Genomic DNA, 24684 nt, shown 5'->3' with positions numbered 1-24684 from the left:
TGGCAAGAATTTGTAAACCTGTTTATACTTCTAAATAAATAATATATTTACATATAAAAATAACCTGCTCTCTAGGATAGGAACTAGCCCGAACGATTGCCCTTTGGGAGCACACCCAGCGCTTTGTAAATGTTGAGAGTTCATCTTCTTAACCACCTGTGATTACTTGCATGTGATGCTTTCCCCATCACTCTTGCGCATTCACTTACAAAACTGGGATGCTGTCTACGGCACATACTAATTCCTCACTGGCTTTCTCAAGCAGAACAGTTCAAATGAACAGAGGGTCCTGCACCCTTGGCTTTCTTTAGGAAAACCTACTCAAGGCTTTTCAATTCTTAGCAATAACTTCGAAGCGTCTCCCTCGCTTTGGTGATAACACCGCGAATGCGAGGAAGCATGTTAATGGAATCACTGAAGCATCCTTTAAGCTCCACTCTTCAATGGAAATAATTAAATACCGTAGATTGGAGACACTTCAAAACAAAGAAATCACAAAACCCAGTGTTTAGTTGAACATTGCCCAATTTGTCCTAGCAATGAACTTCCCTCCAGCAATATTTTCAAACATATTGTCATATTTTGACAAATCTTTGCTCTAGTGTTTCAGGAACTTCAGGTGAGCTGTTCTGCTTGGAAGTGACAGTCTGACAGTTTGCCTTTATTGTTCCTGCTGAATTACTGAACATTCGGGGCAATACAGTGGTATAAAAGTTCAGGCTGAATGATCCTAGAACATTCAATACCTTTCACCACACATCTTTAATACAAATGTATGTATAGCATCTTTTATGCAAACGGTAGCAGAGTACGGTATGCAGAGTAATACAATGCAGTTACACATTTAAAATAAAATATAATGGCAGAAGCAGAGAAAATAAAGTATGCAATTAAGTACTGTGACATATAGTAGAGAACACACACATTATTCAAAAGTTGTAGGCAATTTTACATTTCCACTATAAAAAATACTTGCTTTAGCTGCTTGCCACATTCAGGTAGAGGTCGTCTTCCAAGTTCATATAATACTTCCAGTAAATGAAATATTTTTGTTCCTTCTGTATTCCTACAGTTTTCCTCTATATCCAGCAGTACCATAGCAAATCCTCCTTGCATTTCTTCCAGCAGTCCATGTCCTTAACTATATAAACTTTTTGAATAATGTGTATATTCTCTATTATATGTCACAGTACTTAATCATGTTTAAAAAGCTTACCACAATACAGTAATACTACACACCTCCTGTATATCTGAACATTCCCACTCAGTTGCATGGCTTTCTCCTTTTTCATCCATGCATTCACATACATGTTTAAGTGCGTGGAGGGAGGAGAGGAAATATTAAGATATAGGAAGATCCAGTGAAGCTAGCTGTTCGAGGTTTATCCAGACCTTCTCCATCATCCCTTTCTTTCAGATGAGAGGTAAAACTGGGGCCCTGAGCTCTGGTCATTATTAAAGGTCCCATAATGAAGCTGGTGTAGTAACCAAATTCTAGTGGAGTTTATTACTTCCTGTTGACCTAAACTCACCAGATTAGATACGCCTCTTCTCTTACAGCCTTAGCATATGGGGTAATACTGCTGTATGGTAAATGACCTTACCCACTTGCTACATTGTCATTTCTCAATGGACAAAACCCAAGCTCCAGCACCAAAGAACAGACCTCCACCACTTGAGTTAAAGGAATTTGCTGGTAGTAGTAAGCTCTTGCTGTCTCTAAGAACTAGCCCCAAGAAGGAGAAATGTCACACTTACCCATATACTTCCTGGGTCACAGGAAACACATTTTGAGTGTCAAGTCCACTGGAGTACAAAACTCCAGACAGACCACCACTCTATAATGACATCCATCATGGGTCACCAAGCAGGGATCCAACATTCACCACCAAAACACAGGCCTCTACCTATTCTGCTACAGAAGTTACTCCTTTAACTGTTAGCAGTAGGCTCTTAACTTCTTTGTGGACTGAACAGTAGAAGAGGGACAACAATCACCAGCACGTTAAGCATTTGCTCTATACTTCCCTAACTGTGGTCTCATTTCAACACCAATTCTTCCTTCCCCACCCCACGTTGACTTCCAAATGGGCCAGCAACTACCAGTTTTGGGGAGGCAAGTCAGTATAGAACTTGCTAGTTCAAAGATTTCCCCCTCTTGGCTCTCCACATCTAGAAACCTTCTTCATTTCCCCACAGCATAGATCACCATGGTACTGTAGCTCCAGGCACTCCCTGGAAAATTCCCAGTTCCTTAATGGTTAAGAGTGGCTGAATTAGGGTGCGACTATTTCCAAAGTGCCATGATTTCTGTGTTAGAATACATCTCACTTAGTGCTTTCCTCTTGGTTTACTTGTGGATTATTTATATAGAGCCAAATTAATGCATGAGGCTCTACAATTTTCTTTAAAGAACCCAAACATGTAGGGTGAAGTCCTGCGCCCACTGAAGTTGATGGCAAAATTCCCAATGACTTCCATAAGGCCAGGATTTCACCCATCATCCCTGATACCATTATTGGATCCAGGCAGGTGCAGGCGTTGCCACACTCAATTCAGTAGGGCACTGCCCAGGTGCAGGAGTCCACTAGCATAGATCCCTTTGCAGGATCAGGGCCTGATTTTAAAATTTTCACACACAAAATGTCTTTCAAGAGAAATGTGCAGGGAACCTGATCATTCTGTAACTGGTTCTCTTTTATCATGAAATATTTATTCAGAATTATTTTACTTAAAATGGCTAGGCAGAAATATGGCACTGGGCTTAACCTCATGCTCTCCTGATCCTACCCCAATGAATCAATGGTAACTTGGCCAGTGACTTCAACGGGCATGGGATAAAGCCCTTAGAGAGGAGCCCATCAAAACTCTGTATTTAGACACCCTTAATAGTGGGAAATTCAGATTCGGCTCCGAACTTCATAGCTTGGCTACGCCAAATCCCTGGATCTAAGCAGTGCGAAGTTTGGGAAAATGCTAGACCTGAGCTAAGGTCCACCTCTAACTTTACAATAAAGAATTCAGTCACTGGAGATCCCCAAAGGATGTAAGCCAGACAAAAGAACAGAAAGCAATGATCAAGTATCTTTATTCAGACACACTTGCTTTCAAACTACAATTAATATTTAACAAAAGCATATCATGCAAACAAAGACTAAAGGTTAAAGAATTAAGAAAAAACAATGCAGTAATTTATACATCAATCTTGCCAGCTATTCTTCCAATATTTTTTGAAAAATGAATCGCCTCTCCACATTTTCCTATAGTATCTTGCAATTAAATAATAAGAAAATAATGTTCTCCTCTTTATAAAAACAAAGTTTGGGTCTTAAAATGATATCCTTCACTGTTCATGATTTCAAGGTGGTATTATTCCTTGTTAAAAAAATAAAAGCATGTTAACACAACAAATGCAATGATTTCAAATGTTTCAGGCGTATTCTATAAAAGACAGACATTCTCTTGCAAAAAGTACAAGTATTGTGAGCTGCATTTTTAAGCTTTTAGAAGAGGCAACAAAGCGTTTCATTTTGTTAGAATGATTTTTCTTACATTCATTCTAGTAACTCAAAGAACGGAACAAATTGGAAACTTTCTGGGGAAATAAATCTATAGCGTTAAATCTTCGCCTTACTACAGCAAGAATGCTCACTAAGGTCCCAATTCAGCAAAACACTCAAGCATGTGTTTAAGTCCCACTGACTTCAATGGGACTAAAGCATGTGCTGCTTGAAGTTAAGCATAGATGGACTTAAGCATATGCTTACGTGGTTTCCTGAATTGGGCCTAAGGGCTCGGCTCTGCAAGGTGTGGAGCACTATGACCCTGGATCCAGGACAACACCGAAGCACGTTCTGAGCTATTAGGCTGTGAGTATTTCTACGATCTTCAGTGGGATTGCTCATGTGCTTAGAGTACATGAAGTGCTTGGCTGGATCAGAGCCAGAGTGATCAGCACCGTGCAGGACTGAGCCCTAATGCAAGGGGTGCAAATAATGCTGATTCTGCACAATTGTTCAACCGGGAAAAAAAACCCCAACAGTTCGTTACTTTATCAATTCAAATTATTCTTATTAAAAAAATGGTGGATTATAAAGATTAAAAAACAAAGATTATTGTTCTTAAAATCTGTTTCTTTCACCTATTTATAAATGATAAAAAATAACTTGCTATTAGCTGAAGGTTTCATGACAGGTCCTTCTAATCAAAAATTAATATATGGCCCTGTCTGCTCCCACTGACAGAAAAGGGCAACGGATTTGGATCTCACCTACCGCCTATTCTGACTCCCATTGAAGTCAATAGAAAAACATCCTGAGTTTACTAGCAGCAGGATTGTGCACTTGCGTCACTGGACTTCAGGGGATATGAAAAATAAGTGAGTGAAGTTACACCAGTAATAAACCAGAGTGAGATCCAGCTCTATGGCTTCAATGGAAACAGGCTAAGGCCTGCAACATGATCAATGTTGTTGCTATTGCTTTTGCATTTCTAGCTTTAAAATGATCTATAAACATTACTGAATTTTTAGCCAGTCATCATAGACAGAAGAAAAATATAGCTTCTGGGGCTGTTTTTCCTGCAATTTGAAGTATCTATGACGCTGTAGCTAAGCATGGAGCTAGATGAAGCAGCGTCTCTCAGATGCAAGTTAAATTACCAGCTGAACAAAATCCTCACTGATGGGACAATTGCAAACAAAAGATCACTTCTCCCCTTTTAAGAGCCATAACTGAGCGTTCCTAGAAAACAGTTGGGTTGTCAATTGTATTAGCCATATGGAATTTTGCTCTACAATAATCAATTCTGCTAAAAAAATTTAAATTGCACAAAACAAGTCTCAGTAGTTGGAAAACGGGTAGTGCAACTGACTTCTACACGGCTGGCAAGCAATACTTCACATTGTGATATGAGTTCAGTTAACAAGAGCTATGCTGTACTCCAGATCCTATAAGAAACATATGTTTTTTCTTTTAAATGGTTTCAGTAGAATTACTAAAGTTATATAAAAGTATAAATAGCATGGTATATCCAGCAACACCATGTGAATTGAATAAACTGATTTATTTAATATTAAAAAATTATAATAATACTTACAATTACATAACACTTTTCATGTTAAAAGTGCATTAGAAACATTAACTAAGTAGTCCTCACAATACCTGGTGAAGGACGTAAGTATTATTATCCCCATTTTACAGATGGGGAAACTGAGGCAGAGAGGTTAAGTAACTTGCCCAAGGCCACAGAGGGAGTCAGTGATAGACCTGGGATCAGAACACATGTTCATGGACCCCAGAACTGTGCTCAGAACACCAGAGCACCCCCCCCTCTCGATTTTCTTATGAACAGGAGGGCTTTAGTGCATGATTATCATCCATTATAAGGCTATTTAATTACCAATCATTACTGGCACCGCTATTAGTTGATATGAAATCAGACATGGTTATTGTGTCAATTTTTATGTAACACTTCATTTAAACATTTCAAATAGTTTCTAAGGTTTGGGAATTGAAGGAAAGAGTGGTTTGGCTTTTATATGTAGCTAAATGTCTTCCTAACTAACAGCACAGAGATAACTGAATTCCTGTATTTGACACGGATATTTGTAAAGAAACAAAAACTATATACAACAATTTATGGCAATGACTAAAACAAACAAAATCACATTATATTTCCAGAAATTCCTTGGCAGGTTAGCACAGCTATTGCAAACCAAATACTACAAATACTCTTTCTAATGATATCAAAGATTTATCACTAGTGTTTCCAATGTTGTGCATTGCTTAGTATGGAGTATCTTCTCCCTTTGATGACTGCATATAACTCCGGCTCAGTTTAACTGGAGTCATGTGCATGCTCTGAAGGGAAACATACCCATAAGTAAAAACAACGAGGAGTACTTGTGACACCTTAGAGACTAACAAATTTATTTGGGCTTAAGCTTTCGTGGGCTAAAACCCACTTCATCAGATGCATGGAGTGGAAAATACAGTAGGCAGGTATAAATACACAGTACATGAAAAGATGGGAGTTGCCTTACCAAGTGGGGGGCCAGTGCTAACGAGACAATTGAATTAAAGTGGAAGTGGGCTATTCTCAACAGTAGAATACCAATACCCATAAGTGTTATCAGCAATTGCAACTCTGGACCTTTAACATTCCACCTTTCCTGCAAGGAGACAGGCTTTCCCCCTTGTTTGTTTTACAGGAGCTCAGTTGTTTTCCAATGGAATTGACCCTGCAGGCCAGGAAGGATTTTAAAGGATCAGAGTGTACACATTTTGTAGGTTACTTTATTCACTAATGGATGGTTTTGAGAGTGTAATTGTATTTAGGTTGTAAAAGAAAAATCACATTATATTTCTGCAGACTATGAAATATCTGAAGGCTAAATGTCCCCGTCCCTCCCTGAATTTCTAACCTGGGTTACGTTGGCATTTTTAACGTTTGGGGTGCGTTCTCTCTTTGTGCATGTGCAATTCCTCTTGATAGGAATGGAGTGTCCTCTGTCTTTCAAGTCCGTATTCATGTAGCAGTCCTTACCTCACCCAGGTAATCCCATTGAAATCAATAGGACGTGAATAAAAACTTGAAGGATTTTGCCCACAGAGTGAAATCGACCCCATGCAGAGGACCAGTAGGAGGCTTAGGAACCAATTCATTCCTTAAGGGCTTACGTGTGACTTATGTGGTTCCAAGGCTGTGCTAGCTCTCTGCATAGGGGTGGATTTCACCTACAGACAGGAACACATAGACCCCATTTATTTCACTGCTTAGTCACTAATGCCTCAACCTGGGAAATGGACAGAGTTTTGCATCTACAGAGAGTGTTTCTAACACATTATGTAGAGATGTGTTACTTGTCTTTTTTTTTAAAAAAAAAAAACACTAGTTTTAAACATATGCAGTTTATTAGAGTGGGGTTTTTTTTCTTTTTTTTTAAGGGGGAAAATGGAACCTGGTCAATCACAAGCAGTTTCAGATTAGCAGCCTGAAGCCAAAGCTTTTTCCTCAATAGTTCAAATTCCCCATGAATTGAGGTTTGAAGAACCTCTTTGGGACATCTCTATATTTATCGGCCCTCAGCCCAATTTATCTCCAACAGGCACCTACAATTGCTGCAGCAGAGTGTCAGTATTACCTAATTGTGGGGGTCCTGGGCACTCTCAATTCCTTCAGAAGTCAACGGGAGCAGAGCCCATTCAGGATCTTATAAGATCAGGTGCTTAAAACTTTCACCTAAATTTTAATGCAACAAAATGTCAGTTCTAGTTTTACAAACTCATGATATCAGGGGTTTTTGTTGTCTCAAAGGGAAAGGTTCTCACTTAAATGAGATCACTTTAATGTTAACGACTACTCAAGTTAACCAAAGTTCTCTGGATAGCCACACCCGTATATAGATATCTGATAAATAAATAACAGCTGTATTAAAATGGCATTAGGAACACTTTTGCTGTACACTCAGGGTTTTACTTTCTATAATGCATTTCCAAATCACGAGGAAATCACTGGATGTGCCTTTTAAATTATGTGTAAAGGGCTGGTCCTAACATCAGGGCTCATATGAAACCTTGTGAGTAAGGCATAGTATTAATTAAGGATAACTTGTCTAGACAGCCACTTTTAGACAGTTCTGCACAATGTTGCCTTATCCTTGTAATGCTAATCCTTCTGTTAGCATTACAAAAACCTACACAAGAAGACAGGAGAGGTCACACACACAGGAACTTTGAGGTAACATGATCAGAGATGACTTCCTGTTTTTAACCTAACCAATTGCAGAGCTTGTGCAAGTGCTTAAGAAAATAAAAATGAAAAATCTTGAGGAAATGAACAAAAGCAAATCATTTTAAGGTTTGGATGTTGGACCAGCCCTTTCATGTTATGCCCCAGTAGGCATAGTACTGTTTAACATTTAAAATGTGGGTCTACAATCTGATACATTCCATAGCTCCACTTCACCACTGATACCTCCTAAGGAAAACACAAGTTCCCTATCTTGTCTACCAATCTCCTGTCCAGCTTGGCTCTGTCCCATTTAGTCTCACCTGCTGCTTCTCTCATCTCTAGATCTCCTGTGCTCTGCTATCCTTTTCTATTTTTTCCTTTTCAAAGTCTCTCCATTACCTAATGCCCAACATCATAGTCCAAGGGTACACTGACACTGCAATAAAAGACTACCGGCTCAGCCATGACTGGCCTGAGTCAGCTGACTTAGGCTCGCAGGACTCGGGCTGTGGGGCTAAAAATTGCAGTATAGATCTTCGGACTTGGGCTGCAACCGTGGCTCTGAAGCCTCGCAAGGGTGGAGGGTATCAGAGACCAGGCACAAGCCCAATCCTGAACAGCTGCACTGCAATTTGTAGCCCCACACACCATGAGCCCAATTCAGCCGACCAGGCTCTGAGACTGGGTGCCAGAGGTTTTTTATGGCAGGGCAGCCGTACCCCTAGAATACATTTAATGACAGCTCCCGTCAGTATCGGCGGCTGTGACGTTACGAGCCCCTTATTCTAAATCTGAGCCTTTGAAGTAATCTACTGAATCCACCATCAAATGTGGCATGATGCCTTGCTGTCCCTACCCTGTATCAGGAGTTCAATGCTAGTAGATTAGAATAATGTAGTAGGGCATGAAATTCTTCAGGCGTCCACATCCTTTATGTTGAAGACCCATGTTTTTAAAGATACATATGATATACAAACAAGACAATTCATTCTCAGGTTTGGCAGATAATTTAGTATTTTGACACAGATTTTGTTTTAAATTATTTATTATTCCTAAAACAATTTTAAATTTTGTTTGAACGTTTCTGTAGTTTGGCAATAGCTTGAGCTCTGGTTTGTTTATAGTGCTCCTCATGTGCAGTGTTCTTCTCTAAGATCTCAGCAGGTTCCATTTGACCAGTAGCCCAGGATTACTCATTCACTTAGAGCTCGATCCCCAAAACTCATACTCGCATGAATAGACCTTTTCTTATGAGAGTGGTCCCAGCGATTGCAATGGGACTATTTGTGGGTGAAATCCATTCCTGTGCAGCAGATCAGCACAAGTCACGAGGTCTATGCACCACTGACACCCTCAACAACTTTTGAGACTAAAAGAGATACATAAGCTTGATACTGGCCCTCTGCACGTGGCTGAATTTCACCCAGACATAACTCCACTGCAGTCTGTGAGACTGCTCAAGGAAGTAAGGAATAGTCATATGAGTAACAGTTTACAGGATTGGGCCCTTCCACAGCATTTTGGCAGAGTTTAGATGATCTACTGTAATACAAAACTGATGCTAAGGAAATTGCACCCTTCCTTACAGATTCTGATAAATTTATAAGTATTTTATGGGAAATATTTTACTTTGCATGAAAGTAAGTTTACATGCTGGGAAAAAAACGGCAGATCACTCTGCATGCAGCAATAGAGACAACATGCTTCTGGCATTGACATGCACATCGAGAAGGCAAAAAATGTCTAAGATAGGAAAAGGAAAAGGTAATGACTATAACAATTTACATGCCGTAATGCAACCAAAATATGCACAAAAGTATTTACTGATCTTTGAATCAGTATCTTCTAGTAAGATCTAAGAGGAAATATCAATCATTTTAGCCAGATGATTGCTACAAGAGAAGACTGCATTAATTACAGTGTTCATCACTGCAAATAAAGAAAATCTATTTTCTTTTTTGCAAGTAATAGATGTGAAATAAAAGCCTCATTGAATCTTGTATAAAACCTGCAGGTAGCCATTATTGTTTAAAAATGGATCTACATTTAAAAAAACATAGTATATCCTATCCCATTGACTATATCCATGAACTAAAATAAAAAAACAAAACTAAGCAAAAAAATTAGCAATAAAACATTAAGCTAAATCTAAATAATAATGCTCATTTAGAACAAGAACCTTCACAAACATAGCACAATTTTGTCTTATAATTTTTTTAATACTCTCTTTATACTTGATACGATTATGTCAATAATAGAGATTTGCTTATTATTAAGGGTTATTACTAAACATGCAAAATTCATTGCATGAAGCATATGCAAAATGTATTAAATTCCCTTCTACCAATAAAACAATTTTTAACTGCTTTTTCTTTCCCATATTCTACAGCTCCACGGGTTTTAAACCAATATTTAAAGTGGAGTTTAGACCAAAAAAACTCATATTTTTCTAAGTTACCTTGGGGAAAGCAGGAAGTGACTTTGAACTCCACACTGTCATTAAATTACTGCACACAGTGCTCTCCTCTACTACCCTAGTCTGCAGCCTACTAAATGAATAAGTGTGGGTGGGTTGTAAGGGGTTACAGTTCTGTTTCACATTCTGGTTAACAAAAGTTTTATAGCAAAATATTGGTATTAGTAGAACTGGCTAACAATGAACTTGAGAAGTGGTGTAAATTAAATTAATATAACTAACAATGGCACCCTGGATCACAGAATAATCTCATGGAGATTAAAGTTAACACAAGTATTATTATTTTTATTACTATTAAATATGCAATTTTATCCTTGAGCTAATATTTGTCCTGGGCGCTAGTTACCATCAGTCCTAAATATCTGGCCGCTACTGAAAATCTGTTTAAATTTGTGTCTGCTTTGTGCAATTGAGTCTCAAAGCCCAAGTGTCCAACATTATTTCATTAAAAAAAACCAACCTGGTACGTGCCCATATTTTTCTAAAAGCAATAGTCTTGAAACATTTTGCTTTGAACAATCTTACACAGTGCCCCTCCTCCCCTGCCGTTACCCCTCCCTTTCAGTCACTTGTGCTGTCATTTCATCAGGAGTCATCAGGAAGACCAAAAGGAAGAGTAGTCCCTCAGGGCCTACTGCTCACATTTCATGCTATCCACATTTAAGGGCTGAAGACTTTCCATTTTAAGGTGGGTTGTTTGTTTTTTCCAGCCTACTTGATGCTGTTTCATTCTTTCTAATACGCTTTTCCAGTGCCGGAGGGGAGGTGGAAAAGGACAATAGAAATTATGCAAATATATTAAAATATACCGAAAATGGCTAACTTCATAAGAATAACCCTACAGCCAGTAGTGTGAATAAATGGACACTATATATTACATGAACTTCTACTAAGACAACTTCTCTTTGTTGCAAAGCCAAATCCTGAATGAGTGTCCTTTTCCCTCCCCCTCCTCCTGTACTTTTTACCCTACAATTTCCAGGCCCAACTGGAACCAACAAGGCAAAGGCCTAAAAATTCTAGGGCAAAGGTCCATTTTCCACTGTTTGTTCATGTCTATCAGCTTCATACTACACTTAGTAAGCTCGGGTGTACAAACTGTGGGTTGATATAGGAGAACCCTTCAAAATCTGTTTGGTCTATGTTAGAAATGACCAGCTGATCAGGCGGTGTTAACACTGGTTGTCCTCGAGTAAAGAATTTGTCGAAGTTTTCAGCACCTTTGCCACACTAAAAGAGAAAAAGGGAAAAAAATAATATAATTAGATGAAAAAAACATCAACGACACCTACTGACAGTGCTGTCTCTTGTCTCATTCAGGATAGATATTGTGGGCTTCTCTCACGTTTTATCTTTACAGGTAGCTAGGACGCAATTTTCTTCCCTGATGTTAAAATATATGGCAAAGATGCAAGGTGAGGAGAAAATGAAAAATTTGTAACACATGGAGTAAGTAGCAGGATTGTGATGTAATGGAGTTCTTTTCAGAAGTACTGTGTGGCTCAGGACCATGGTACAAATATGAATGGAAAAGGTGGGGCAAACCTCCCCCTGCAGCTACTCAGGTAGATGGGCAATGGCTTTGTTCCACAGAGTTATCATGTGAGTAAAATTACTCATCTATATAAAGCTGAAAGCATGAATCTGTCAATTACTGGCAGCATTATATAGAAGCTTGGAAGGATTAGATTTTTAATCAGTAAATGTCAATTTCACCGCACACACAAACTGATGAAAAAATACTTCCATCGATAATAACTGACATTTACAGATAGGCAAAGTAAGAAAAATGCTGCTTGCCAACTCACGAGAGTTTAATTTAAGGATATTTACTTTGTATATTTTGACATGTGAGGTTGACAATTTGAGTTTCAACGGTGATAAAGCTTTCACTTTTTATATCTCGGTGTCCGCTGTCATTAAATAATTATTGTCTGAACCCCCAATGGTCTGATGCACCATAATTTCCTGCAACTGTGAACATTTAAATATGTGAAAATAGGAAAAAACACTTTAAAATAAACATTGATATTATCTGTCAAAATGGTAAAAAAATAAAAATTGAATTCTGCCAAGCCTAGTTCTACAGCATGCACTTGACTATGAATTTTGACTGCCAGCTTTTTTTCAGCTGGACCTCGCATGAGTACCGGTATGTCACTGTTCACAACTATGCACTTTCTTAATACTTGGTCTTGCCTCAAAGAAAAACTAACCCAAATTCATCATAACTCCCATTTGGAGAATTGAGAGACTAGCTTGTGTTGAACCTGAGCAGACCCCTTTGTAAATTAAGCCTGGAGGATTTCTATCCCGTTTGTTTAGTAGGTACACTTTTAGCATGCTATTTTCTGGGTCTCTAAGAGTATGTCTACACTGCAGTTAAAAACCTGTGACTGGCCTGTGTCAGCTGACTTGGGCTCGTGGGGCTCAGACTAAGGGGCTGTTAACTGCAGTGTAGAGGCTTGGGCTGGAGCCTGGGCTCTAGAACCCTGCAAAGTTATTGAGATGATACTGAATTCTAAAGCAGCTGCCGATCCTGAAATCGGCTCTGCAAGACATTTATTCCAATTCGCACGTCAAGACTATATGAGATTTCTTAGATAACAGAAAGATGGAGAGCCTGGAGAGGCAAGTTGTGTCTGCCAAAGGAATGAGTTATAAAGGCCCGGAGTGGAGATGGCTGGACACAACTGGTTCTATTTCACAGATAGGGAGACCTCTTCTCATAAAGGCCAGCAAAGAGGTATAGTTGTGTATATAAGCTCCACGCAGAAAGCGATTGAGTCAGAACAGAAACATGAAGAGCTCAGTTGTCATGGAAAGGTTGAGGGCAGCATTAAGGAGGGCAGAAAACACTCAGAGCAAAGCCGCATTACTGGCAAGTAAAAGGGGATGGAGGAATGGAACGAGCACAACAAAATTAGCTTGGCTGGAAGAAACTGAGTGCACGCTCGGGTAATACTGGACTTTGTATCCTCTGGAGAAGCCTAAAGGAACTTAAAAGCAAATCAGGTTCTCTCAATGATGTTAGTGGTACAGTGCTATACAGGTCTTGCATCTGAAGAAGTGAGGTTCTTACCCACGAAAGCTTATGCTCCCAATACTTCTCTTAGTCTTAAAGGTGCCACAGGACCCTCTGTTACTTTATACAGGGTGGTGTGTGCCTGTACTACAAGCCCTGTGAAAATGTCTTCCCATTATACCTGCTCCTTTCCTCTCTGCTAACTTCTGTAGGGTGTCTGCACTACTTTACATTACATTTAATGGGACTGTTTGCATTCAGCCTTCAAGGATGATATACCACTATGCACCCCCTTCTAACCTGGGAACAGATGGTTCATTTGAAGGTCTCGTCTGCATTATCTAACACTAATGCAAACTGGGGTAGGGTTGAAGAGGAGTAGAGGGAACTCAAGTGATCAGATACACGGTCCATATGCTACTTTGGACACAGTTCACTTATACCGTGTTCCCAATTATCTTGTAGAGCACCTCGCAGAAATAATAATAGTAATAAAGTATAAGCAAAGCTGCAAAGAATTTTTGCTGTCTTGGGCACAAGATGCCTTATGTTTTAAATAAAAACTGCATGCGCAGGACACTGACTCTAGTGTTCACAAGGCTATTGGTTCAGTTTATTACCAACACAAACAGAAAAACACTCCAACCGGTTAAAGAGTTAGGTTAGTTTGCTTATCATTTCACCCAGCGTTCTGAATATGTGCTCACCGAATACCTCGATGCCCACTGAAGCCAGTGAATTTTGGTACAGAAGTGCTGAAGAACAAGAATGGACAATACTGAATTTTGGTGAAGGGTAAAACTCTCCATCTTCAGAGTTGTGAGAAAGCAGGCATGTACCACAATTAATAACCATCAAATCAATCTAGAGTCCTGGCAATCAATTCAAAGCAGCAGTAAAGGGGCTTACTTACCAGTGAAACTTTTTTTTTTTTTTAAAGATCTTTGACAAATGCATCTTATGCCTCCAAAAGAAAAACGGATGCCCAATAAGTTCTTTCAGTCAATGGAAGCTCAGCAGGTGACGCAAAGATGAACCATTTAAATAATTTTATCACGGATAGTCTAACCACCTGCTTTATAAATCTTATTACCACAACATTGCCATAACTGAGACAACTCTGAAGAGTAAGACTGTTCTATGTCTTGATGAAAAATTCTTGTTTCAGTCACAGTTCCCTGTTGCAGAGGCTAGAATTAGGATATTCTAAACACACACAGGAAGGTGACATCTCCTTCAAGCGGCTATCAAAGATTGTTGGTCAAATACCAGTAAAACGGCAAAAGAATTTAATCTAGAACCTACAAATATTTTATTATTGGGTTGTGCTGGTATATAGCCTTCCTAAACTATACACTGTAATCAGAGAGGCTCACACTATTAATTATATTCCATGTGTGTTCTTAAACAAATTGCCACTAGCTGACATGAAGTTAAGTTTGTATTTAATCTACTGAAATGCAAAATATCTTATCTCCTCTGTCCCTGTATAAAAATTACTTGGACTTAAAACAAAAGGGAAACATTAACTGGCTTTTTTGTCTTTTTGTTTTACATGAAGTCTAAAAAATGTCTCCAAATAATCTTTTCCTACCCTCATTCATGAACAGCAACTACAGTATGTCATCATATAGCTTGTGTCAGATTTCTTAAGCCCTGTCTGTAGCAGATGCTTATGTTGATTCAGGCACACTGGTGGTAGTAACATTGGGAGTCCTTGGTTAGATAGGCCACAAACATTTTTAATGTTGCATCATCTGTTCCTTCTAAGAGCGAATCTAATTAAGAGGTTGTTAAAAATGCCTCTGGCACCCAGTGGCCTACACTAATGCTCCCATTATTGCTAACTTTATTGGAGCTCAAACAGGATTAGCAACAGGGGGAAATTTTGGAAAAATGTCTTTATTGTAGATCCCCTTTCTACTTTGTCTTTAGTCACTGAACAATAATTCTGCATCTGGCATCCAGATGAATCGCATTACAATCTTTATCACATTCACTATTGCTTGTAGTTTTCAAAGTGTAAAGTTATTTTCCTTTAGACTAGTTTTTGTTTCCTTTTAATTTCTGCTCTGACTCTTGATACATATTGTTTAAAATCTGCCAAGAGATTATCCTAATTTTTGAAAATGTAGTTTCTGAAACAGGGTTTTTCTTCACAGGTTTCTGTGTTGGATGGATGACCATTTGTGGATAACTTTCAAAACAAGCCTGGTGAATTGGTAACTGGATAAAAGAATTTTTCACAGGTACGGTACAAATCCATATCTTGCGTAGGTCTAGGTCATCCAAAAATCATTTCATGGCAGTTTGGTGGACTATGTGAAATATATTAGAGCTCTCAGACATGTTCTTGGTAAACAGGCCGTATCCAAAAAGCACTTTGCATCTGTGACAAAATGTCAAGTTGTAGGATTCTGCATGAAGCTGAAGAACTATCCCTCTGATGCAGACACACACAAACTCTTGGTTTGGAGTTAAGGAGACCTGCTTGGCCTGGCTTTCACCAGGAGGTCAGGCAAGATGAACATGATGGTCCCTTCTGGCCTTAAAAGTCTGTGAGTCAGTAGAACAGTCCTGCAGCTCCATGCAAGGTTTTAAAGCCTAAAAATCTCTTATAACACTCTTCCTGGCAGTATCAAAAGAAAGTCCAAGGAGAGAACAGGCAGTGGGGTTTGAACGTTCTTTTTCAGCCAATTCAGGTTTGAGGCAGGAGGTGCAAGATAGCCCATTCTGCATTCGTTCGATGGATAACTGAGGAAATCAATCCCCCGAGACTATCCAAGAGTCTGGCATCTTTCACAAACAACTAAATTCATTTAAAAAATAAGAAAAAAAGGCAGTGTATCTTCCCTATTTTTTTTTTGCAGAATATGACAGATTTGTGTATGTCTGTATGTAACCATAAACCCCATTGTTTTTTGTAAATGCTATTTTGATTATAAACTGTCTGTGCTTCATTGTTGCCTTTTAACTTCCAACTTGGACTTGGCTATCGTGGTTATTAGCAAAGACTCTCTGTGCCCCTAGCAGCGGACTAACGATGGAGAGCAAGCAAGAGTCATTAACATGAATGATCTTCCATTCAAATGGAAGAACCTTTAGAACAATGAGCTGGCTGCAGCCCAGAACAACCAGTGTCCCAGGTGGAATTTAACTAAGCAATGAATCACCTGACAAGGGACATAAAGCCACCTGGGGGTGTCACCTGAGAGAGGCTGAAACTTTGTAAAAGGACTTTCTTCAGCAAGGGGAAAGGAGACCACAGCAAAAAGATAAGGCTGGCCAGGAGGAAAGGAAGAATCCTGGACCTGCTAAAAGGACACTGACTAAGACTCAGAGGACTCTGAAGGGGTGAGGAAAATGAGTCAGGGATGTTTGTGCAGGCTTTGTTATTTTTCCATAGACCTCTATCTTTCTTGTGTTTGTCTATGGGCTTGTCTGCACTGGCCAGCTAAATCAGTGCCGCTGCGATCGATGCAGCGGCATTGATTTAGTGGGTCTGGTGAAGGCTCGGTAAGTCGATGGGAGAGCGCTCTCTCATTGACTTCAGTATTCCACCTCCCCGAGAGGCAGAAGCTAAGTTGGCAGGAAAGCGTCTCCTGTTGACACAGCACAGTGCAGACACCACATTAAGTCGATGTAAATTATGTCGCTTGGGGGGGGTGATTTTTTCACACTACTGAGCGATGTAACTTACATTGAGTTAAGCAGTAGTGTAGACTAGGCCTAAGAGTAAAGTGTAATTGGTTAAGAAGTTGCTCTGCGACGTGTGTGTGTGCTACTTGTTTTATCTGTCCCAAAGTAGCCAAAGGGTGAAAGGCATTCTTGTAGCATTTCTAGCTTGATTTTTAGACCAATGAGGTTGAAGGAATTCAGATAAGCACTGTGTACCAGTAGCCAGTGAATACTGGCACCTGTCATAACCTTCAGCTTCTTGCCAGCACTCCTGTATGTCAGATCCTTATTACGACTTGAGGTTTGGATGTTATTTTTTCTGGCTGCATTCCTTTTGCAGATAAATGACATACAGCACTGGAACTGGTGAGACAGAGTGTGGGAAACCAGTGGCAGGGACTCATCCTGTTTTAATATGGGTTTATCCATCATAAAAAGCTCAATGTGTAATATTAAAAAAAAAACCACTTTAAACATTGATATTGTTATTATGGATGTTTGCCCAGTACTAAAGCAGGATGGAAAAGACCCACTTCCTACACTGGAAGCTGCCAGTAAAATATCCCTTTTAGCAAGATATCAATCAGCAACAATAACCTGAGAAATGCCATTTTGTAATTAAACAGATTATTTAAAAATTCAGTTTACACTTTATTCATAATGAGGAGCATGTCTAACACTGTTAACTTTCAGATTGCAAGGATAAGCAAAATGGATGCAGATTTCCTTTAATAGTTTTTTCTGCCTAATTCTGTGATGTGCTCATTAACAGATTGCTGTTTGGCTGGTATAATTTACGTACAGAAGATGTAGTTTATGCATCAGGACTTAGTCAGGCAACTGTATAATCAAAGGCCAAACATCACTTTTAACTAACGAGTCTGTTTCTCCTCTTGAAGCACATGTAAAACTTCCATGAATATGTAATTAATAAGGATATTGCCTGCATAACATAGATATTAAATATGAGGATATTGCCTGCACAAAATAGACTCCCTAGCATATTATTTTCAATAATATGCAAAACAATAGCATGCATTTTAAGCAATACAATGGCTCAGACTTTAGTCTATTTATATGAACTTCACTCATTGTCTACTGTAAAAATGGTCGTACAAGTACTTTCACAGTGAAAATCTAAAATGAAATATGATTTTATTATTGTTTAGAGCATATAACATATGACTGACATTCAGTAGTAGGTGACATTGAATGAAATTTTTAAAAGTGCCTCAGGTACTTAGAGGTCTAAGTCGAATTGAAAGTCAATGATACATAGATTCGTAAGTGCATACGTCAATTTGAAAAATGGGACTTAGGTGCTTTTGAAAATTTTACCCATTGTCTGATACTTCCCTTGATAAATGAAGACTCAAGAAGTACCTTATTAATTAAAAACATACTTCTAGGAGATGTAGAAAGGCATAATTATACCTCAGTCTCAGGTAGTCAGGGAAAACTGACTAGTTTGTTCTATAGCCGCTTCAATTTTATTTTACTTATATAAATTATATGTTTGTCAAAACAAAAAGTTTTAGGGCATTTAAAAAAAATCAATGTAATATTTCAATATAGCTATATAAAAGCAGGGCCAATTTTTCCTCTTAGTTACACCAGTGTAAAAATATAACATGATAGGAACCTCTGTTATCAGCAAAAAATGTCCTATCCTGCAAGCCCACTTTCTCCTGGTTAGTCCCTTACAGGACTATGTGTATAAGTAAGAACTACTCGTGCAAGTGAAAGTTTCAGGACTGGACCTCAAGGAATTCCCTATTTCACTTACAACAGCCGCTTACACCTAGTAAGATTTTCTGCAAAATGACATAATTGAATCCAGCTTTACAAATACCTCTAGGCACTTATGAAGATGTTTTTATCCGAAAATCAATATAAACAGAATTAGTTACTAGGAGATGTTGGTAAACCAATAACCAGGGACACAAGATTTGGATTTAAAATGATTGTCTAAGAAAGTAAGGCAGCCACATTAATACTAGATTTATCTAGGTATGTTTCAATAGCAACCTGTATAAATAAAATAAGTCATAATCAGCAGCCGAGAAACAGCACAGCTGGTGATTAATCCCCTATTATGATATAAATAGGAGCTGTGATATAGCTTTCTGCAATTAAATGTGACATATTGGAATTAGATTGTATTTCAGCTTTTAGTACTTTACACCCTTTAATAAAGTTTCATATGGGAAACGTGGGTCTAGATCCTGGGAGGTGCTGAGGTTATTCTCCTTAACTTCAGTGGGAGTTCAGCACACTCAGCTCTTTGGAGGATCAGACATGCTGATACGAATGGAGATATGGTTTATTTTTAGCTTTAATTGTGACACAAACATTGCATGACGAAAAATGTACATAATTTGTGTCTGAAAAAGAGCAATTCCCCAGCTGTCTGCCAGGTTGGAGAACCACCAATGGTCATTAATAGAACCATGTGCGTTTCCTTACTTATTTACACAATTGTGTGTGTGAGACATTCACTTTTTATGATAAGCCTGACGTTTACTAGCCTCGTATATAGTTCTCTTGGTATGCAAGCACACCTCCTGTTGAGGTTAAAGTATGCATATTACTCTCAACAAGAGAAGACTATACATAGGTGCTGGAAATAGAGGTGCGTGGGGTTTCCATTATAAACAGGATTTACACCTTGGTTCAATGGCTCTCAGCACTCCCACTATAAAAACTGTTCCAGCACCTCTGAGAATATATGCTCTCCTTGGGTAGCACCCGCCCTCTGTTTACTGATCCATCTTTAGTGAGATTTACTGTAACATTCCAAACCTCTGAATAGCTTCAAACAGCTGCCACCAACTGGCCAGAGAAATGTACTTTTCTTTTCCATAAATGAAGAGTCTGCACCATCTCCCATCCAACCTCCCTGACCTCTAAATACAGAACACTGGCCCAAGGACCATGAGCAACAATATTCAGTCCTGCATAGTGGCAGGTTTGAGGTCTGATATCTTCTGACCCTGGAGAGCAAGAATTAAGCATTTTTATATTATTGGAAAGGGTTGATTCTAATGAAACACACAGCATTTACCTCCAGCCATGAAATGTACCCAAATATTAGATCTCACAGTAAAGGCAAGCTATTCAGGTCATTCGTTTATAGAAGAGTTTAAATCTAAACTAATTTATTTGGATTTTTCTCCTCCTCTGAGCCCTCTAGAGTTACTATAACATTAAAAAAAAAAACTTTCCAAAGCATTTCTAACATTGTTTTTCTATAAAACAAATAGCATATGCAGAAATACATGATAGCATGGTATTGTATAAAGCTTTGTGATGACCTATGTCACTCAAGGTTTCATCACTCTTGAGTAATGTGGCCATCCCAGACTCATGCTGATGAAACAATTCTAGCATACTGTCATGTGCTCCCCATCCGTCTGCATGGAGGATGATTACATAGATTCCTTTCATCTTGTTATGCTACTAAATAGAAACAAAACAAGTGTTCTAGAGGAGAGCTGCTACAGTAAGACATTTTCCAGGGGTCTCTGGCAGCTTTGACCTCCTTCTTCCTCAGATTTAACCTATTTTCTCTTTTGCATCAAGAACAAGCCTTTGTTTATCAATCATGTTACAAGCTGAAAGAAATTCTGAGCTGGATGACAAACACTACTTCTTCTTCAAAGTAGATTAGACTTACTGTACTCACATTAATTAAGGGATCAATTACTTATTTGGATTTCTAAAACTGTGCCTATCCAATGATCCAGATACGTGCACATTACACAGTAACACACCTTACACATAAATCAGATTGATTATAGACTCTCCTCCACTATGGACATGGCAGAAGTCCCGAAAACCACCCTAGTAAATTGCCCATATCCCTTCATTAATCTACCCTCTTCTTGAAAACCTTGGGAGAGAGAAGAGCCTTGTGGCACACCTGGAAATTCAACCAACTTGGACTCTGTCAAACCAATATGGGAAGCACAGTCCGAAGTTGAAGCTATTTAGTGAAAATACCCCAGCAGTTATACCATGGGCTGTCAGTTCAAGTGTTCAGTGTAATAGTTGCCATACCACAAAGAGACAGGCAATTTCTCAAGTAAATAGGCAACATGCCATTTAGAGCTTTCCAGATTAAAACCTAGCTCAAACTGAAGCCAGTGCAGATCACAGAGCAACAAGTGTTGGGTGCTCCTTGTGGGGAAACCCCATCAAAAGTACGCAGTCCGCTGAATTGTGCACTGGATGAGGTTTCCGAATGGTGCTCAGGTGTAGCTAACATTACGGTAATGCAATTCTGAGCTGCAAATACACGGATAACTGATAAGGCCTGTGTCTAAAAGAATAGGTCACAACACTTCAGCCAAACACAGATAGAAAGCATTAAGGAAGTAGGGATTTTATTATACAGAAAATCTCTGCAAATTGACTCCCATTTAGTCAACTGTGTGTTTTCACGTAGCACAGCTATATTAAAGGCTTCCTATCAGGAAATCAGCAATAATTTTGTGGCATGTTTGATCATGCACTACCTACACTGGGTTATGCTAGAGCATGGAGTAGTACTAGTGACACTGCATGGCAGTCTGTCATAATCCAAGTGCTTGATTTAAGAAATGTCACACCTTTTGGGATACAGCTGTCTTGCAATGCCATCAAGTTGGCATTAGCCTCATACCACAGAGAGGCTTGACTGCAAACAGTGCATTTTAATAGGGAGACATCCTGCGTCTCACTCACCACTTTAGGCTTGAATGGCGGCTGAATCTCTCTGTTCTCCAGTTTCTCCCAGTCGATTCTCCTGAAGAATGCATGCTCCCTGACATCTCGCTCCCCCTCAGGCCCACAGCCAAGCCTTTTTGCAGGGTGTTTTGTCATTAACTAGAAATCAATAAAACACCAAATGATTAAATTGACTTTTGGAAGGAAAGAGTAACAGACTGTCCACAGGTGGAATTGTTTTTGCTCCTCATGTCAAGATGTACCTCAGCAATAAAATCCGTGTGAAAAGCTATACTTTATTTTTAAAGTGTTAATTTCTTTATTTCAAAGCTAGAGATTGCCTGTAGGCACTGCAAGTAAAGGCCACTCTTTAAACCCCGCTTTCCTCTTTCGTTACACAAAGGTTACTGATACGGGAACACATTTAGGCATGGTATAGGTGGGCACAATGGAATTACATCTCCATCCATCGTGTCTGAATTCAGCTCTTGTTACCATTACAACGCAGCCTTATACATATCCAGAACAGGCTCTACTCGGCTTCAGCAATCAATTAAACTGGATAAATTCCATTACACTGAAACATTTAAAGTACAAGTTTCCTATAATTTTTCTGAGCGTGTTCTGGATAGCGCTTGTCATTTTTTTGGCAGCCTCCTGACAGTAACTAATCTGTGCTTCTCCTCTTACATCCTTAATACCAACTTGATCAATATTAAATACCAGCTGCACAGAGAAACCACACTCACAAAAAGGAGCAATAATGCACACTTATGCGCAGTAATGTGCACCCTAATTAGCAAGCTCCTCCATGGAGATGAGCGGTCAATGAGTATGAGCACTGGCAACTAAGGAATGCAGCCCTCACCCAATATGATGGGACTTCTGGAATCTTGCTTTATTCTAGTACAGTGGGTGCCATTAATAAATGAGCATTTACTGCATTTCCTTATTTAATGTTACTGTAATATTTGCCATATTCCCTATCTACAGAATGGGAAATATAAGGAGTGGGATAGTTGTGATAACTACTGCAATAAAACTCTTTAACATTATTTAATTGCACACATTAATAGCATTAATAGCAATGAATGTATAGCCAGCATTTTAAAAAAAAAATCGAGCCTAAAGTCAGACTCCTAAGTTTGTATATAAGACAGATAAACAAGTAGCTTGATTCCTTACGAACATGATTAGCTTTGTGACACTTACGGAGCATCCTTTAGCCTGAGGACTGCAAAGGGCTTTAGAAAAGATATTGTGAAATGCAGCCACTTCTGGGACTGGGAGTGTCACTAATTCACATAAAGGGCAATGCAAAGAGTAAGGGGGAAAAAAGCCAAGTTTGGCTAAGGACACTAGGACAAACTAGGATAAAATAATGAAGTGTTTCTTTTTTATAAGGAAGATCCGACTTGACCCCAATAGGATTTGAACCTGTGGCAGAAGGAGGGCTATGTAATTTCAATCCTGAGATATAGACATTTATGCCATTCCCCTGCTATGTTGCAATAGCCTTGGATTTATTGTGATAAATGAAATATCTTTTCATTTTCTCAATGATTTTATCTTTAAATAAAAAAATGGAGTCAGCTACAGTACTACATATGCAGTTCCAAAGGACACTCTGAAGTGGGGAAGTAGATACCAAATTCATTGTCTATTTAAATGCACTAAAATTTTCATCCAGGTGAAGAAGTAATAGACATCTAAAATTCACATTCTGGAAGAGCTGCAGAAATGAGCCGCTCCAGGGAATGATACTGAGTCAGGAAAAAGTCAACACAAACTTTTCTTTGCTAATTCTCTGCAGTCACATCAATGCTCTGCCCCAAACCCCCATTAAAATAGTCTACAATCAGAGATGACCTTAAGCCACAAAGCTTGGACCTGGATCAGAATTTCCTCACCACTCACTGGTGTTTAGACTGGAGGTTTTCGTTCAGGCTAATTTCTATCTAAATTCTAAAATGACTCCTGTTAATCCACTGTTGTTTGCAGTGATGCTGTAGCCATGTTGGTTCCAGGATATTAGAGAGACAAGGTGGGTGAGGTAGAATCTTTTATTGGACCAACTTCTGTTGGTGAGAGAGACAAGCTTTTGAGCCACACAGCTCTGTGTAAATTGATCCAATAAAAGACACTGTCTCACCCACCTTGTCCCTCCTGTTCATCCCTTCAGTTCTTCCTATCAGGTCAAACACACAGGGCCCAGTGCTGTAGTGTGCCTCCTGCAAAGTGCTGTGTACTGTCAGCTCCCATTTGGCATCAATTAGAGCTGAGATGGCTTGGCACCTTGCACGATCTGACTCACAGCGTAGACAATTTAAGAGGTGGGAAAGGCTCACACAACCACCCTGTTTGTAGCTTCTGCTTTGTATTTGGCTGCAACGGATTCTGAAATCTTTTCCTACCACAAACTAAACATGCACTGCAGAAAGAGTTGACACTCTTGCAGCCCTGGCCTTTGGCAGAGACCAAGTGAGGATGCAGGCGATCATCCATGTTATTTGCCTAAAAACCGGGCTGGACAGTGTTTATATTTGGAAAAGCCCAATGGTATAAACTCAGTCAAACTCCACAAACTTTGGTTATTTAACACACTCTGTTGAAAAAGGCATGATATAGGCAACAACTTGCTTACCCCTTTGCAGATAGAAACAGCTTCTTTGGACAGCGATTTAGGATAGGAAACATTATGCTCCATTATGGACTGAAAGAGTTCATCTTCATCCTCCCCATCAAATGGAGGCTGTTCAAGGAAAATAAAGGAGGTAAAATTATGTGGTGTTAATTTTAATTCCCTATAAATGTTATTTATTTACTGAAAAGCAGATACATTATTGAGGAGTTTTACATTTACAACGTACTTGACAATTCTGGTTATCTTTAATTAGATCTTTTTAAAGTTACCTTGCTGTAGTCATCCTAAAACAATCTAATCAGTACATGTTTTAGGCCATTACTTTCTATGACTTTGATCTAAAGTGTCATGTAATTCCAATGATGCTCCCATTTGATTTAAAGGTAAATAGTGTTTCTGTGAGGGGAAGACAGTGTAAGA

General features: G+C 39.0%; 1 protein-coding gene across 2 annotated transcripts in view; it reads right to left on the bottom strand.

Annotated features, from left to right (window-relative positions):
* Window positions 1–10787: 10787 nt before the first annotated feature.
* The window catches only part of PRKCA (protein kinase C alpha), a 297369-nt gene continuing 283472 nt past the window's right edge, over window positions 10788–24684 (bottom strand). Inside the window, exons 15-18 of one of the 2 annotated variants that reach the window (XM_026654585.2) lie at window positions 24265–24372; window positions 21639–21779; window positions 13943–13990; window positions 10788–11440 (exon numbers count right to left, since the gene is read on the bottom strand). In XM_026654585.2, the coding sequence (XP_026510370.1) occupies window positions 11276–11440; window positions 13943–13990; window positions 21639–21779; window positions 24265–24372 (462 nt within the window). In that variant the 3' untranslated portion in view covers window positions 10788–11275. The remainder of the gene's footprint in view (window positions 11441–13942; window positions 13991–21638; window positions 21780–24264; window positions 24373–24684) is intronic. The other variant, XM_026654586.2, reaches the window with a different exon arrangement.

This window comes from Terrapene carolina, unplaced genomic scaffold (assembly GCF_002925995.2).
Source record: "Terrapene carolina triunguis isolate 2854851 unplaced genomic scaffold, T_m_triunguis-2.0 Scaffold192, whole genome shotgun sequence".
Lineage (NCBI taxonomy): Eukaryota > Metazoa > Chordata > Testudines > Emydidae > Terrapene > Terrapene triunguis.
Note: the sequence above shows the minus strand (reverse complement) of the source record. Positions and strands in the feature narration are given on the sequence as shown.